The sequence below is a fragment of the Rhamphochromis sp. 'chilingali' genome, assembly GCF_963969265.1.
Source record: "Rhamphochromis sp. 'chilingali' genome assembly, chromosome: 2".
NCBI classification, from domain to species: Eukaryota; Metazoa; Chordata; class Actinopteri; order Cichliformes; family Cichlidae; genus Rhamphochromis; species Rhamphochromis sp. 'chilingali'.
The window spans coordinates 58,884,037-58,896,350 of NC_137930.1; the positions used below are offsets into that span (position 1 = coordinate 58,884,037).

The 12,314-nt window shown below is 42.0% G+C and overlaps 1 protein-coding gene across 6 annotated transcripts in view; it reads right to left on the reverse strand.

Moving 5' to 3' along the window:
* The window catches only part of mef2aa (myocyte enhancer factor 2aa), a 67,828-nt gene that overhangs the window by 37,964 nt on the left and 17,550 nt on the right, over positions 1-12,314 (reverse strand). For all 6 annotated transcript variants that reach the window (XM_080873058.1, XM_080873061.1, XM_080873057.1 and 3 more), the window contains exon 2: positions 6,513-6,727. In XM_080873058.1, coding sequence (XP_080729184.1) covers positions 6,513-6,566 — 54 coding nt within the window. In that variant the 5' untranslated portion in view covers positions 6,567-6,727. The remainder of the gene's footprint in view (positions 1-6,512; positions 6,728-12,314) is intronic.

Here is a 12,314-nt window from a genome sequence, read left to right on the forward strand (position 1 = left end):
CATGTGCTAAATAGCTGATATTGCAACATAAATACAACACTTGAGTGAACTGCAGCAGAGATGTATAGTAGAAAAAAAACATTAGAAACAAGCATGGTAACACAAGATAAGAAAGGCAACAACACTGCTGTAAACAAGGTGACAGATAACAAATTCATTTCTGCTTTAGTAACAACTGAAATAACATAGTGCATATCTGAAATGTCTAGTTATCAGGCCAGAGGTCAGGGTTAGAGCCACGAGTCAGCAAGCTGAGTCAGAGCTTTGGCAACAACAGGGGTCCATACATTACTGTAGCCCCTGTCTCCATATACGGAAAGCTATCTCTGTAGTGCAGCATAAGCCTTGTAACACGAGCTCTCAGATGGGACTTTGGGTCATACATCACTCCAATGGTAACGCAACCCTCTGCAAAGTGACTTTCTGTCCTGTAGCTCTGCAGCTCTGTCTCTGTGGTCACTCACACCAATTCACATGTGTCATTATGTTACACTACCTCTTTACAGTAAGCTACACTCATTTCTCAAACTAAAAACATTATTAGTGAGGAAACTGGACACAAATACAGCCGTTGTCTCGCTTGTGTGCAGAAATCTGTTTTGGAAATGCGTTGCTTTTTTAAAATCTGACTTTTCACAGCATATGTCTTGTCAAATTGTGGCTTGAGAATGTGCTAGTAAAAGCTGCGCTCAGAGCTTTCCGTCTTACAAAGCAGTGCACGGGGTCTATATCCTCCATCAGTTTTACTGACCTACTAAGAGAGGAGTTGAGGAGATGAGCTTGCTTTGTTCAACTTTAATTGGTCACAGCTCGCGGCTATACCCTCATTTTAACTGGTATAATGCAGTATAATCTTATGTGTTGCATAGTGTATGTGTAACCGCTAAGGCAGCGGGGTCACTACAGCTGTGATAAATGAATTTTTTAAATCTTCCACGCTACAGGTAATTACACTGGATCATTATTCCTGTTATAGACACACCGGAGCCTGTCCTGCTGTCATTTTCTTTTCACTGCACAAATGTTATTCAAGCTCATATGACAAAACAAAATTCTAACATGAAATTTCTTAAAATCACAAGGTTTAAGTACAGGAGAAGCTGAACCAAATAACATGTTTCCTTACAAATCACAGTTACAGAGTGTTTGAGTGAGTTTGTCAAGGTGGACACACAGTGGGGGATCAAGCCGGGACCAGCCTCTTTCTATCTAGTTGGAGTTGTAACCACCTGATACTAGTCTCCTCTGATTAAACACCAGCGATGCCCACTCGCTCATTTACCCGCTTGCGTATTTGTTTGCCTAACCAACTGGAAAGCAGCGACTGTCACGCGGGAAAACGATTAACAAATTGTATGCTTTTTAGCAGATGAATGTGGCTGTTAAGCCATGGAGATGTCACCTTTCAGCAGGAAGCCCAGGATGAGATGCTGAGCGAAGACTTTGTTCCACCTGGATGCATGGCTGTGCTGAGTGCAGAGCTGCTGACCCAGGCATCGCTTCATTTCAACCTCAGCAGCAGTACTGAGACCTGGTCCTTGCCCCAGCCACAGACAGAGTAACTCTACAAGGGCTAGCTACTGCTCACACTTCCATTAAAATGTGACAAGTATATTATTCTTCTGTACATACACACTTAGGTTATTTTGTAACTGATTGCCCTATTTTTATCCTTTTGTTAGAACATGTAAGACGTCCATCTAAATTTGATGGGTCACAACGCAAAGGACAAAAAAAAACAGAAAAAAGGTTTGGGGCATATGGACCAGCATTCACAAATGCACAAACCTCAATCCACCCCCATCATTTCTGGGGTGACTGGTGCGACAGTGGAAAACCACAGACATCCTTGAGGTCAAGTGGGAGGTTCAATGGCAAAGCTTTCCTATGCTTAACCGAGTCAAATACACCCACAAACACACTCGATGCGGTTTTAGCATTTTTTCGAATCGCTCCTGCAGTAAGATGTGGTGCAAATTTAGTCTAACTCCCTGACTAATTCATGTAATTCACAGCGACAGGATTAGCCTCAGTATTGTAAAATTCTACACGACACTGTACCAGTGCATCTTACAGTTTTTCACAAAAATCGTATGCCATGGCGAAAAAAGACAGGCCACATTTAAACTTCCAACACATTTAAGTGATCCCAGCTTTCTAGGCTTGCTAAGGTCATTTTAACAGCTCACACAATACCCAGCAGATCAGTGAGTCTCTGCCACACTGAAAACTCTCTGATGTTTTAAGAAGCTCTCTCAAAGTCTAGATAAAGTAGTAATTCCACTCTCAATTCACACTTTCTGCATTTCTACCTTCTTCCCAAGAGCCCCACCACCACAACCTATGTTTATAGAGCTTTAATTGAGGTAGGTAATTTACTTTTTATTTTTTATATTTTTATAGCAGACCAAACTAAATGCTGCTGCAGTTCTATCTTTCCCTAAGCGATAGCAAGTTCAGGTAATGGGGAAACCTTCTTTGGAATGGACAAAATCATACTCGAGGGGTAAATTTAAAAAACTGCATATGAACGGCAACAAGTAAATTTGGTCTCATCAGCAATACAGTGGCCTGTTTGTTAAAAATAATTATAGACCTGCTTAGCTGGTAAAATGCAATGGAAAGTTTAACTGCACAACGTATAGACCTTTAGTGTAAACATACAAGCATGGGTCTGTTACGTTTTACTGCTGTATTTGGTTTATGTTTTATTGTCTTCAACATTCACAAGACAGGCTCTGCCACGGAAACTTGTGTAGCATATAACAGCATATGCTACAACAAACTCCAATACACACATTCACACAGAACTGACTTGTCAATCAAATGGTCTATCAATGTCTGTCCGCAGGCAGAGGTGCCAAGATGACAAACAAGACATCTGGGACTGAGAGTGCAGCTGTGACTGGAGCATGGCAGGAGATGCCTGAGTCACTAACACCTTCAGAGGGGTGAGGAGCTAGCGGCCTTATTAGAACCTCATGTCACCTCTGACAGCCCCCATGGCAGACATGAGAGCGGGCTACAGAGACAGTGAAGTCTGGCACCAGCTGGCAGAGTGACCCAGGCCCTGTGGCTGCTGCCCTGGCTCCGCAGTGGCAGAGTGTGTGGGCTTAGGAGATGAGCCAGGGCCACTGTGACTGTCTGCCTGGATCAGCTCTCTCTGAGAGAGAGAACAGCCCGAGGAACCCCATGTGGACATTCGAAGGCACAATGGGCTAATCCAGTGGGTGGGATTGACCTTGAAACCTACAGTAGCTGTGACGGATCCTGTTTAGCGGAGACGATGACATGCAAGGTAACAAAATGTAAGTAGGTTTCCTGGAAATATCTCTAATCAATAACAAGAATGATGCATTTAACGGATAATTAATTTGTTCTGTTTATTGAAAACTGTAACTGAGAAAGTGTGTTGTGTTCAATATACTCTAAGTAAACCTGCTGCCCTGTCTAAAACCAAGACGAGATCAGCTAATTAATGGACACAAGCACTATTTCCACTTTCCTTTTGGACTTTCACACACCAAACAATAAAGAGATGATGCAACAAATAACAGATTCATCTCAAAGTACAACCTGTCTGTAACGCTTTGTGCTACTTCATGCTTCTGCCTCACAGTTTTAATAAATCCACGTATCATCTTAAACAAAGAAAACAGTGCAGATGCACTGGCTCTTAAGTTTAACACTTTTCTTCTGTTCTTTCCATTGTCTATCAACAAACTCTTTAAGTGTCAAAAATATATATCAATTAAAAAAATATATAACAATGACTGCTCAGAACTTCAGGACTGAGTGAAAGCTGAAAAAGAGGCGCTATGTGCTGTGTTGCTCCCTGGAGAGTAAGTGAGAGAGAGTCTCTGCTTGCCTACAGGCATTTGACGTGCTGGAGCAAAATCCAAAATGAGCCACAGCAAGGGCAGGCAACCCTCCACCCAGCAGCAAAATCATCAAACTTTTAATGACTTGGACAATTACCCCCAGTGAGCCTGCTTAATGGCATCCAGAGGACGTCACTAGACACTGCTCACTAGGCCTCACCAACATGTACACTAACTTACGAGACTGATGCATACCTTGGCTTCTTCACTACTGTTCTCCCTATAGTTTCACAAAAATCACAGCTGCTTTGGGAAGAAGGTAAAACTCACTGAATTTGCTCAGTGCTCTTGGCCCTACTATTGTTATTTTGTAAAGAACATAAGTTCCAAACCTCTGAAGTCTGAAAGAATGACGACTTTCTATTGTTGAAGGCTAAATTTTCTTACTGGTCCGTCCAGTCTTCTAGAAACTCAAAGTAAAAGAGGAAAATATAAGAACCTTTCAATCTGCACATGATGCCTGTACCTGTCTGTGTCTCAAAAGGTAATAATTGCTGTGAATACATCAAATCAGAAGAATCGTGCAGGTTGTTATCTTGCATTCATTTGCAATCAGTAAAGTCGGTCTAGCTGATGACTCTACTGCTGCCATCATTTAGCCAAGCCATGGAACAGAAACTGGCTCTTTGCAGTTGTACAGTAAGCATTATACGACCTCAGTTTGCTCCATGTCTCGTTCTCCAGTGCATCTCTGCCAGGTCAAACAGCAGAAAGCGGCACAAAAATACTCTACCCTACACATGATGTATTAAACAGTTACACATCAATTTGTCATACATGCACAACACACTTCATTAGAATATAAACCTACCTGCGAAGTTCACAGCTTGCACTACGCTGTAACTACTTACCGTCTCAGCCTGTGTCACACACAGTGTTATAAATCCTGAAGGGTTAACAACCCTCCTAAAACACTTGCAGAGACAATGCAAGGGAGCCCCTGTTGTCCTTACACAACATCCTCTATAGAAATACTGTCTAATTAGTCCACTTAAGGACCTCTTTCATTTCACTGTTACACTATGGAAAACTAACAGCAAAGATTTAAACTGTCTCCTGACAATGGGGAACATATGCTAATGGCTATTCCCCCTTGGTTAGGAGCACGCCCAAGGGAGATGGCACTGTGCGCTTCATGGCCCACGGAAAAAAAACGAGAGAGAAAAAAAAAAGCCACACGCATACATCACCTTATACCAAAGCTTTATTTTAGTACAGCCTATTGTCACAGCAGATTCTCTGCTGAGCCAGCTAAAACCAAACTAAATGCTAAATGTAAGCTGAAATGCCTGCATGCTGCTGATAAACTTTCTCACAAATTATCCAGTCAGACATTTAAAATCTGATGCAAACACTAGACTTTGGAAGGCGTGTTAATAATAAGCTCTTCAGCTTTACTTTCCCATAAAACAACACTGCAAAATGTGTCCCCTCACCGCCTCATATATGCAGTGCAAAGAATGGATCTTCTGAAGAGTTAACCTGCTCGCTTAGCAATCAGAAACCAACCTATTTTCATATAACTTTATGTTCTTTTTTTCCTTCATGTCACAGGTCACTGAATAGAGCTTGGATACCACCAACGAGCTTAGACCGATTCCCCTAATACCCCCCTATTTGGAACCCACCCAGAACCAGGTGTAGTGCTGATAATTGGCCCACACTGTGGAATTTTGTTTTACACTTGACTACTACTGCTACCCGCACAGATAGAAACATAGTCAGAGTACCAACTGCATATTACCACATAATTAATCATGTTTAGCCGATGTTAACCAGATGCGTTCTATCTAGATACAGGAAACCTATGTATCTGCATTAATTGGTATAATTTGTCAGAAACAGTGCACATGCTTCCTTAACTTAGCTCTTAAATCATAGGGAGCATAGCTAAATAAGACATACCATTTCTGCTATAGATATCTGCACCTGTTATTCATGTTTCAAACAGACCCAGGCTGTTTTTTACTGTTTTGCTGTTTAGGAGTTTATATTTAACATGAGCAGACAGAGTGAATTCCAGCTCTTTCCCGCTTTGTGGCTAGTCGGGACCAGCGAGGCCAAGGCAAAGAAGGGTGCTGTGTGTCCTTCTGACCCACCCTACAAATGAGAGGGTGCTGTGGTGCAGTGGCTGCTCCTAATTACTACCAAACAGCTGCAAACACACAGGGCTACAGCAAAGGGCCCCAGCCATACTGCCGGGCCAGGGGACAAGCCCTACAGTGTGGGAAGGCCACAGGCAGCCCGCTGCACTTCTTGCAACACTCAGTTCACTCCCACGCCATGAGGCCCCCGCTGCGGCCCAGAGCTGCTGCTGCCTCATCAACTTCTCTGGTTGAAATTGCAGGGTGGCAAGGGAATCATGTCTGTAAATGCGACCGCACTGACAAAGAAATGTCATGGTCCCTGTTCAGCTGGCTGGGACTTTGGGGAGTGAGGTATGTCTGTTCAGATCTTTGCACACCATGACAGCTGCTGAACTTTTCCAAGAAGGAAAACAGAGAAAAACTGTAACCGTCAGATAGATACAGAGAAGCATGTAAAGATACAGAAGCATCTTTTAAAACAGTCTTAGATTAGACACAGACAAACATAGATATATAGATGAACTGTTATCTCTGTCCCACTCACCTGCCTGTTCCTTTCGTCCATGATCCTCGTGATCTGTATCTTCTTTCGCCCCATGGCTGTCTCCTTTCCTGGTTCTCTGACACCTCAACAATATCAGAATAACAACACTCGTTCTTCCTCCTCTCTCCTAGCACATTGTGGAAAAGTCTCTCTTCTTATATTGGCTCTCACACTTCTCAAGACACTCTTTGTTCTTCAGCAGACCACACCAGGATCTGAAAGAGGACCAAAAGAGAAAGAGAAAAACTGAAAGTTAATATGACACCCAACAACATCTCCCAAAGTACCAGAGGGTTCTGCATTTTGTACTCAAGCACATACAGAAACTATGAGACCTGAATAGCGTGCTGTTATCTCTTTGACTGCTTCAATTGTTCCACAGCTGAAATCACTGAAAGGCAAGTCTCCTTGACATTTATTGTGTTTTTTTCCTATTAGAAGCTCATATTTTGAAAGAACAGTTTGACATTTTGTTAGATTTTATATTTTTCTGACAAAGTTAAAATTAATACCAAAGCAGGTGGTGTTTTAAATTAGAAAAGCGAATGGAAACTTTTGTCCAAAGGTGACAAACTACACCCCCCCAGAACCTCTGAAGTACACCAATTAGCAAGTAATCTGTGCTAAGTCTATAAAAAGTTAAGAGTCAAGGGGAAAAAAAAACAATTCAATAGCTTATTAAGGGTTATTTGCTTGGTTATTTCTTGGCTGAGAGCACTACCTTCCTGGAGTCTCTGGTCGTTGCCTGGCAACTGGTTTCAACTGGTGTGACTAAGTGAGCTCTGAACTTGTAGGCAAATTTAGTTCCCTTCACAGAGATTCAGGTTAACCATTTCTCTATTTCCAGGCTTTGTAATAAGTTAAGCTAAGGTAAGATAACCAGAAACTAGTTGTTCATTTGACTTTGAGGAGAGGTATAAATTCTTCCACAAAGAAAGTGAAGAAGTGCATTTCTATAAATGCCAAACTTTTAGTATACTCACCTACTTTAAGTTAGCATTTGTCTTATGCTTACATTTAACACTATTTCACACATTTAACACAGAATGCAAGGTTTTTATTAAACAAAAACTTTTAGTCTTCCACCACCTGTACACATAGCCAGTTTTCAAAAGAAGATCATGCTGTCCCGAGAAGGCAAATTATGGACACTGTGTCCTCTTAGGAGAGGGACCATCTGGATTGTTACTCACACACAGTTAAAAGCAGGCATACACGATGCTAAAGGGAGCAGGTTGGGTTTGGCGGCTTTAACAGAGTAGTTGAACTCTATGCATGACACTCCCTTTCTCTAATTCTGGGTTTACAGAATGAAATGTACAGTAGTTCAATCTTTTTTTTTATCCCATAACGTTTATATTGGCTACATAAAAGTTATCAAGGGACACCAGTGACAGACTGGGATTAAATGATGCGCAATACATAGCATAACTAACGTTTTTGGTAACTGGCTTTGATAGCAGAGTTTTTCCTGAAACAAATTGATTTATTTGAAAAAACCTGTACCTTCCTCAGCCAGTAATATTTTTTTTACGGTCTGAGCTTGGTTACACTGATGCCAGCTTTGCTGTTAAGATGATGAAGAGGGAGAGCATAGTTTGGTCTTACAATAGGGTGGTTGAAATCTCCAGGGTTATAGGATAAGCCAGAGGGATAAAAAGAATTTGGAATATATTCCCATATGAGCTTGTAACCTGGCCAGTGGTTCAGACCACAGTGTTCCCCAAGGAACATCTAACTCTGTCCTGTCTCTACTTCTCTGGAAGAAGAGATATAGCCCCCTCCCTGGAGGCACATCCATCACTTACACCCAGCAAATAGAAAATGTCCAAACAACTATATTTCCCCCATGAGTACAAATGTAGAAAGGTTAACAACTCGGGCCTTTAGATGCAGTCAGCAGTTGCGAGGTGAGGAAGCCAGGGGCCGATTTGGCAGTGAAAACGAAAATGACCAGTTGCAGTGGCACACAGTCATTATGGGTTACAGATGGACTGGCATTATGGTGTCTGGCTGTCTGAATCGGGGCTCCACTGTAGGCAAACTTGACTGAGATCACCTTGCTAACTTCCCACGCGTGGCTGTCTGAGCCAGGAAAGAAACTGTCTGAACCCCCACAAAGAATTTCCCCAAACCACATCACAACAGGCCAGGGAGAATGACAGTGCTCTTGTTCATTCAGCATTTTACACACAAACTAATGTTTGAATTAAAGGGAGCCCTGGGCAAAGGGTGTCTATTCCACTAAAGAAATACACTGGCCACCCTGAAGTTTAATATATTAGTATGGGAGACAACTGTAGCAATACAGTAGCTACACTGCCAAATTCAGTGACTTTACTTCTTTTAAAGTAAAATAAATGCGATTTTCAAGTTCAACACCAAACAAACAAGTTCAAAACTTGAAAGAAAAACTCACCACCCTGGTGCATTTTATCTGCAAAGATTATGAGAACATCATTTTGCTCCTCCTCTGTGTTTGTTAAGTTTTATCTGTGCAAGTGAATATGGTGTCAGTTTTGAGATGTTTTATCTAATCACTTGCCAAGGCTAGTCTGAACTGACCACTGGCCTGTTATTTCAGTGTGTGCATATGTGAATAGGTTCAGTGTAATGCGAGTATAAGCAGTGCGTACACATTCTTTCCTCCCGTTTTGCAGAGGAGCTGTCACCGGAGGACAGTTCAAGTCTAGAGGCATAATAGGCTGTGTCGTGACATTTTATCTTCCACAGATATGAAATGACAAGCTGAGAGAGCCTTCAGACTGCAGGTGTGCCACGCTCCAAACTTAGTGTCCATATTCATCACAAGTTAGCTAGCCACTTTAGATTTTGACTAACAAAACATTATTTTCAAGACTTGAACAACAGCAATCACTGATGTGTTACTGTGGTTATCACAATATACTTTGGCGTAGAATAAATAACGCAATTTCAACGTCCTGAAGTGAGTGGGATAATTCAGCTGGTCTTACCAACCGGATAAACATGTCAGAAGATGTTCAGATTACAAAGTAGAACAATGTCTGCACTGTAGCAAAGTGCGTGTTTCTGCGTGACACTCTTAACTTCTCGTGAGTGTTGGAATGGGACAGAGTATCTGTTTATGGCCTAAATCATGCGCTCTTTGTACAAGTGAGTGTGCATGTGCGTAGGAAACAGAGACATAGACAATAAACATAAAAGGAGAAAAGCACTGAACCAGAACCAGGATACCATATGAGGCTATGAGCCCACCTTAGAAAAAATGTACAGTATAGTCACGCAGCTGTCTCCTGTAAACTCACTGTCAACAGTAAAACCTCTTTCTTTCCAGCAGAGTGATTTAGTGGAAGTCTACTGGCAGCGATTTGAGTGTTTTAATTTGTGTAAAATTACCTTAAAATGATAACTGGGTTTTTGTTTTCTTACCTTCACTGCAAGTGGCCACTAAATAATACACATTGGTCCTTTACCAGCTGCAAAAGGTTCCACTCAGTAAATTATAAAACATTCTGTGGATAGTAGCAAAGTAGACGAAGAAGATGAAGTCACCTTGTTTGCACAAAGATGCATGGAAATGGATGAACGGTGTTGATAGTGACCAAGGTAAATGGATTAGCATCAAAGTTCCATATTAAATACACTTTTTTATTCCGCTTTGTTGATTTACAGCTAGAAGATCGCATGTTTAATACTACCACTTATTCTTCTCTGCCTTCTGCATGTGCTGCACAATAATCTGATTGGAAGATAGTGCAAGGTTTCCAGTTCTGTAAAACTAGAAATGACTCATGCGGCTCACTAATGTTAGCTTTAGTGTTAGTTTTTCCAGCATTACATTTTTTGCTCTTCTTGACTGTCTGTCATTAAGAGGTTGATGCATTGTAATGTTGAAGTTTCATAAAGACACTGCAGGAAACATTTCTACAAACCCACATATCTGAATGGCTGCCTCCACGTACAGAAACCATATCTACTGTGAATCCAACATTACCTCGAGCTTTTTCATGAAAAGCCACACATATACTAAATGATTTTGCATTTAGGAGAAGCTTTAGTTGGTGCACACAAAACAGCACATTGTATAACAACACTACATTACAAAGACCTTGATGTGACACACCTGGTCCACTTTGATATAAACCAATCCAGCACTTCTGAAAGATGCTTACCAAACATTTGTAACACATAAATCAATGTGCAGAGAACATGTCACTGTAGCAACGGCCACAGTTTGACATAAAGTCAATATGGCATCCCCTACTATACCTGCTGTTAAACAAACATGCAGTTTTAGAATATGCCATGCCTATACAAGTGACTAAGCATTGCAGTTGTTTATTAACAGAGCCGCAGCGATCCTCTGTGATGAGGTGCGACACTGGTCAACTGACAAGAATGCTAGTCCTCCTCCTCCTCCCTTAAGACGGACCACTGAGACACTGGGAGGCTTGGTGACAGGTCTAGCCCTTTCACAATCAATAAAACATGCTCAATTCCCAGTGTAATTACTGGATCCAGCCTCCTCCCTCCCTCCTTGTAAGCCTGCGCTCATTCCACACAAAGTTGAACCATTACTCTCTCATCTGCTGCCCTATATAAAAGGTAACATAAAATTACATTTCTGTTGTGAGATGTACCTAATGAACAAAAAACGAGGCCAGCGCTATGCAGTTAGTCTGTAACGAAGCTTATAAACTACAAACTTTTTTTTCACTCAACATCTCAAACGTCATAATATAATAAGAATTTGTCAAAGAAGATTTTGAAGATTCATCCTATGTGGCTTGTGTTAAAGACGTACCCACCATATGTAGCTATACGCAGCAAGCGCGCTTCAACTTCTTTGAAGGTGATGGACAGCAGCCAAAGTCTTAAGCATAGCCGTGACAGTTGCACTTCCTGTGCAAGGCAGAGTTAGCCTCAGTATCCTACCACAGGCCGTGGGCAGACAAAACTTAACTTCCTGCCCCTCGACTTCCTGTTATTCAGGACCTTTCAAAGTGCCCCTCTGCGGGGGAGACAGAGGGAGCGGGGCAAGTTAGTGGGGAGGAAGAAAGGGAGGGACCACCTTGGGGATACCCTCCCTTCTGATCCTTCCCCTTATTATCATCCTGAATGTAAGTCGAAGACTAAACAACAGAGGCTCATCTCTCGTGGCTTTGCCCTGTCTGTTTACTGTGTTTACTGTAAGGATCATTACATAGGCCGGACGACGTTCACAGGATGCTTTTGGCCACTCACTTTACAATTAGCAGGCAGAGGCCTTTTCTAGTTATTCAAACACTCCAATGGTTACATAAGAATGAATCACGGTGCTCACAACTCAAGTTAATATATAAACAACATGATTAAGACAGAAGTACATTCCCGAGCATGCAACAGCCTCACGCGGTAATCTGATGTGCATTGACACACAGATTCTGTGAAATAATCCATGACGACGTTCTTAAGTGTATCAAACTCAAAGTGTCAACATTGTGGCTCGGTTATGATTAGCTTCTGGCAGACTGAAGACATAAAGCGAAGCGGCCTAAATCCACAGTTTTACCAATTTGTTTCAATGGCGCCTTGACACCAGCACAGTAGGAAATGAACATCCACCTCTTTGTTCTCGCTTTAATCAGGAGGTGCTGTACCTGTAAATGGGGCTGTTGGCCTGAGGGGAGTGGAGGCAAGCCAGCCCTCTCACACTCTCTCCCTCTTCCCTTTTGTGAGAGTGCGCTTATCTCCCTCTCCAGCAGTGAAAGGCAGTATTGTGGCCCCAGCAGCATCACTAGTGTTAATGTCTCCTGATGCTAATCTGACACACGGCTGATC